The following is a 5,264-nucleotide window of genomic DNA, read 5'->3' as shown; positions in this document are numbered from 1 at the left end:
TTTATAAAATAAAAATAGAAAATATTGTCAAAACCATAGAATAAGGGGGATGTAAAATTCCACACATTTACCACCACCAGAGTCCCACAACCCACCCCCTCCACTGGAAGCTTTCCTATTCTTTATCCCTCTGGGAGTATGGACCCAGGATCACTATAGGGTGCAGAAGGTGGTAGTTCTGGCTTCTGTAATGCTTCTCCACTGAATATGGACACTGGCAGGTCAATCCATACTCCCAGACTGTTTCTTTCTTTCCCTAGTGGGGCAGAGCTCCAGAGAGATGGGGTTCCAGTGTACATTGGTGAAGTCTTCTGCCTGGGGAAGTCAGGTTGGCATCATGGAAGTATTCTTAAACACGGACACATAAAACTACAAAATAACCAATCAGATTATCTTTACTTTGTGAGAATTCATCTAGGTGTGCCTACACACTAATCACTTTGTAGGGCACCTCATTTTTTAAAATACTGCTTTTCTTCCTTTTTTATAGAAATACTTTTATTTATTTACTTATTATTGGATAGACAGAAATTGAGAGGGAGATAAAGAAGGAAAAAGACATCTGCAGCCCTGCTTCACCAATTGTGAAGCTCCCCAACCCCCACAGCCTGGACCCAGGGGCTTGAACCTAAATCTTTTCAGCCTATAGTGTGTATACTTAACGAGCTGTGCCACCGCCTGCCTCCCTTGTGTTTCTTTTTTTAAACATCTTCTTTGTTCTAGAGACAGAGAGAAATAGGGTAAGAGAAGGGGAGAAAGATAGAGAGGAAAGAGAGAAAACAGCAGCACTGTTTCACTGCTTGTTAAGGTTCCCTTGTCCTTGCAAGTGGGGATCAGAGACTTGAACTAGGGTCCTTGTATATAGTAACATGCACTTTACTGGTTGTACCACTACCTGGCCCCTACAGAGCACTTCAGTTTAGATGGGACTATGAAGCGGACTCAGCACAGTACGTTACACAGTTGAAGTAGGCAGAGGCATGAGCACATGGCCATGCTGATGGATCCACACACTCCTCATCTCAGCCTACTGGGACCTCCCTCTCTTCCCACACCACCCTCCAACCACAACCACAAGAGGATTTGTAAAGCTCCCAGTTATATATGGCCAAGGAAAGTGTTTTTTCTGACCCTACTTGGGGTCTCTAACTCATTAATCCATTCATTCACTCACTCGCTCTACATCTATTTGTAAAGGGAAAGATCGCCATAAACACTCCATCCAATGCATAAGATACAGCTGTGAGCAACACAGGCTAGTGCACTCTTATAGTTTAGAGCATATGGCTTAGCCAAATGTGTAAGGATCAGAAGGTACACAGAAATCATCATGGAAAACAAAACATAATATAATGCAGCAGGGTTTTCTGTGCAAGACCAGGCCTGTAAATGAACTGCTCTCAAACCAATCCATGTTTATACTTATGTTCATGGCTTGGGAGGGTACTCACCCTCATTTCCTATCCCTGTGTCCCCTCTCTGCAGAGAAAAATGGCGACAAATTTTCAGTGATTCTAAGTCCATATGCTTTTTATCCCAGAAGTCAAATAAACATTAAAGTAGAATGTCGTCTTAAAGTGAAGCTGTGTTTGCAGAAGCACCTGTGTTTCAGGAAAGAGGTGACTGGCTGAGGGAAAAATCCGATATATGGGAATATGTGTACAATTACATTTGGAATTCATGGAAGTATTCCTTCAGGAATGAAAAACACAGGCAGGAAGCTCATAGAGCACATCATCAACTCAAAGTAAAGTCATAGATTTTTTTTATGAGTAGCTTTACATTTTAAATTATCTTTATTTATTTATTAGAGAGACAGCCAGAAATAAAGAGGGATAAAGGTGATAGAGAGGGAGACAGAGAGACACCTGCAACACAGCTTTACCACTTGCAAAGCTTTCTCCCTGCAGGTGGGGACCCGGGGCTCAAACCTGTGTCCTTGCACATGGTAATGTGTGTTTTCAAACAGGTGTGCCATCACCCATCCCCTAAGATTGATTTTAGAAGATTCATGTACTTACTTTATTTTTTATTGTTATTTTTAAAATTTTTATTTATTTATTTTCCCTTATGTTGCCCTTGTTGTCTTTGTATTGTTGTTGTAGTTATTATTGTTGTTATTGATGTCACCATTGTTAGATAGGACAGAGAGAAATGGAGAGAGGAGGGGACGACAGAGAAAGTGAGAGAAAGATAGACACCTACAGACCTGCTTCACCACCTGTGAAGTGACTCCCCTGCAGGTGGGGAGCCAGGGCTGGAACTGGGATCCTTCCGCTGGTCCTTGCTCTTTGTGCCATGTGCGCTTAACCTGCTGCACTACTGCCCGACTCCCATGTACTTACTTTATTATGAAGAAGACCCAGGCACTAAGCTCTGACATAAGGTTGTGGCCGGGATTGTTGTACCAACTCTGGGACTTTCATGTGTTCAAGTTTGTGCTCTAAAGGCTGAGTATATTTTTTCTAATAAAATGATTAGAGAAAAATAGAAGTTTTACTTTTAAAGAGCTGTAGGATTTTTTAATATTTAATATTTATTTATTTATTCCCTTTTTTGCCCTTATTTTATTGTTGTAGTCATTATTGGTGTTGTTGTTGTTGGATAGGACAGAAAGAAATGGAGATAGGAGAGAAAGACAGAGAGGGGAAGAGAAAGATAGATACCTGGAGACCTGCTTCACTGCTTCTGCAGTGACTTCCCTGCAGGTGGGGATCCTGGGGCTCGAACCAGGATCCTTACGCCAGTCCTTGTGCTTTGCACCACCTACATTTAACCTGCAGTGCTATCACCCTACTCCCAGAGCTGTAGGAGTTTACAGAATGCTAACTTAAGCCAATCTTGGGGAACAAAAGCAAGGTTGACGTTGGAACTCAACAGTTTACAAACTGAAGTGAGGACAATATCTTATGCACTCTCCTCAAACATTGTACATTTTGTAATTAGAAGGAAAATTTATCGTTGATCAATTTCTCCTTTGACTTTGCTAATTGGAACATTAAATTAAGTGATGCTCAGTTGTCCTTCCAGCCTTACATCCTTGTGACTATGATATGAACACAATTCATCTTCTGACTTTTGCGTCATTCCTTGACCCTGCCATTGAGTGATCTTCAATGACTTCAATTTTTCAAAGGATGAAAGTCCTAAGTCCTTAAAGTATTTTTGGAAACTCACAATGTCCCACTACTGACTTTTCTGCTATAGTTGTCTGTTATCAGCTGCATGAGCACAGGCATAGCAAACAACAACAACACCAACAACAAAAACCCAAAAAGCAGATGAACCAGTCAAAGATCTAACTACCACACTGACTGGAAATTTCCTCCGGCATCCAAATGCCTTTTCATGATATTCCCCTTCCTGGTATGAAGTATCATCTGCAGTCCATTGGCATTGTGTTTCCCCCCTCTGTGATTATTTGGGCATCCTTCCTGTATTTTTCTTTTCTGGCAATCAGTTTGAGTCCTAACTTTTCCAGGTAGGATGTTCTAGTCCACAGAAGCAGACTGTAATACCTACCACAAACTGTCCCATGCCATCTATGTAAGAATGCCTGTTGGTCTAAAACCAGGCGGACAGGAAGTCAGTCACCTGTGCCTGCTCAGACTCTTGGTCTTCAGAAGAACAGGACCCTGGACCTCCTGCTTCAGTGCCCTGGGGGTCCTTCCTGGTGATTTTCCACAACAACCTTTGGAAGTGAGTTCTCTTCATCTACTCTGCTGGGAACCTGTGACAACACAGACGTGCAAGAAACCTTCTGATTCCTGGCTCAGCAAAGGTGGTAGTGTCAGAGCCTCAAGATGATTGAGGTGGTTTACAACGACCGTCTGGGGAAGAAGGCCCATGTGAAGTGCAACACGGATGACCCCACTGGGGACCTGAAGAAGCTGACCATTGTCCGGATAGAAACCCACTGGGACAAGATCATCCTGAAGCAGTGGTACAGAACCTTCAAGGACCACGTGTCCCTGGGGGACTATGAAATCCACAATGGCATGAACCCAGAACTCTTCTGTCAGTAGTGAATCTGCCTACCTTGGCTACCGCCTTCACCCCTACTGCTCCCAAGCTCCTGTTTTTAAAAACTCATGTCAATAAAGCAATCAGAACCTTCTTCAGAAAAACAAACACAAAGCAAACAAACAACAACAAAAACCTGGTGGAGATAGCCTTGGAAGACATCCTGCTCCTGCCCATCAGGCCATGCACATCTATGCCACTGGGGTAAGGGTCCCCAGGGTGTCCCAGATTCCCCCTCTTCCTGCTTGGCACAGACTGAGGGTTCTCATCCTGTGCACCATTCCACCCCTCCCAACTTACCCCACAGACTTCACAGCTGCTGATCATGGAGGTCAGTGGATTCTCATGTAGGCAGAAAGGCCCACCAACAACACTGGTGGCTATATATATATATATATATATATATATATATATATATATATATATATATATTGCAGTCTTAGCCTGCCTGCATGTTCTAGACTGCACTTCCTCCTCCCCATAGGTAATGACAAGGAATAAGCAACAATGTGAACTTCTGAATAGGATTATAGGAGAATCTCTAAATTCACCTGATTGAGCATATATGGTACCCTGCACAAGGAGCCATATTCATGCCCCTGGTCCCCACCTGAAGGGAGAAAGCTTTGCAAGTGGTGAAACAGTGCTACAGGTATCTGTCTGTCTTCCTCTCTAGCTCCCCTCTCTTTCCCTCTAGATTTCTGACTGTCAGTATCCAATACATAAAAAGATAATTAATTTTTTTTTTTGGTCCTGGAGTTGCTGCAGTGAATAAAGTGTTAGACTCTCAAGCATGAGGTCTTAGATTCAATCCCTGGCAGCACATGTGCCAGAGTGATGTCTGGTTCTTTCTGCCTATATTCTTCATGAATAAATAAACACTATATTTAAAAAAATTAAGTGCTTGCACTATTCTAGATACTTTATACATACAAACCCTAGCACTGGCAAGAATATAGTTTAGGGATTAAGACTAAGGTTCACGAAGATCATAAACTTAGCAAAGACGAAGGTGTGTCCATTTCTGTTCTTCTGTGAGTCTTCTGAGGGGAAGTAAGAATGCTTCTTCCACTTCCAAACTTCCAAGTGATAGAGCTACTGAAAGAACATTGCACCTGCCCTGAATTCCACTACAGGCCTCAAAGTAGAGGGTGTGGTTAGAGGTCACTTGATACTCAACACTGGTTTATGGGGCTTAGGTGGTTGGTTGACTTCCATCTGAGAGAGATGTTGAGGCCACA

General features: G+C 42.7%; 1 protein-coding gene across 1 annotated transcript; it reads left to right on the top strand.

The window, feature by feature from the left end:
* The first annotated feature begins 3,803 nt into the window (after positions 1–3,803).
* Positions 3,804–4,025, top strand: LOC132542076 (ubiquitin-like protein 5). Its single transcript, XM_060204523.1, has one exon. It carries the CDS (start codon positions 3,804–3,806, stop codon positions 4,023–4,025), a length of 222 nt encoding a protein of 73 aa, XP_060060506.1.
* The last annotated feature ends 1,239 nt before the right edge of the window (positions 4,026–5,264 follow it).

This window comes from Erinaceus europaeus, chromosome 1, assembly GCF_950295315.1.
Source record: "Erinaceus europaeus chromosome 1, mEriEur2.1, whole genome shotgun sequence".
Lineage (NCBI taxonomy): Eukaryota > Metazoa > Chordata > Mammalia > Eulipotyphla > Erinaceidae > Erinaceus > Erinaceus europaeus.
The sequence above is the reverse complement of the archived record's forward strand: the minus strand, read 5'-3'. Positions and strand labels throughout refer to the sequence as shown.

What these genes read in the sequence shown, in the direction of transcription:
- LOC132542076 (XM_060204523.1), top strand. Translation starts at nt 3,804, where the DNA reads ATGATTGAGGTGGTTTACAACGACCGTCTGGGGAAGAAGGCCCATGTG.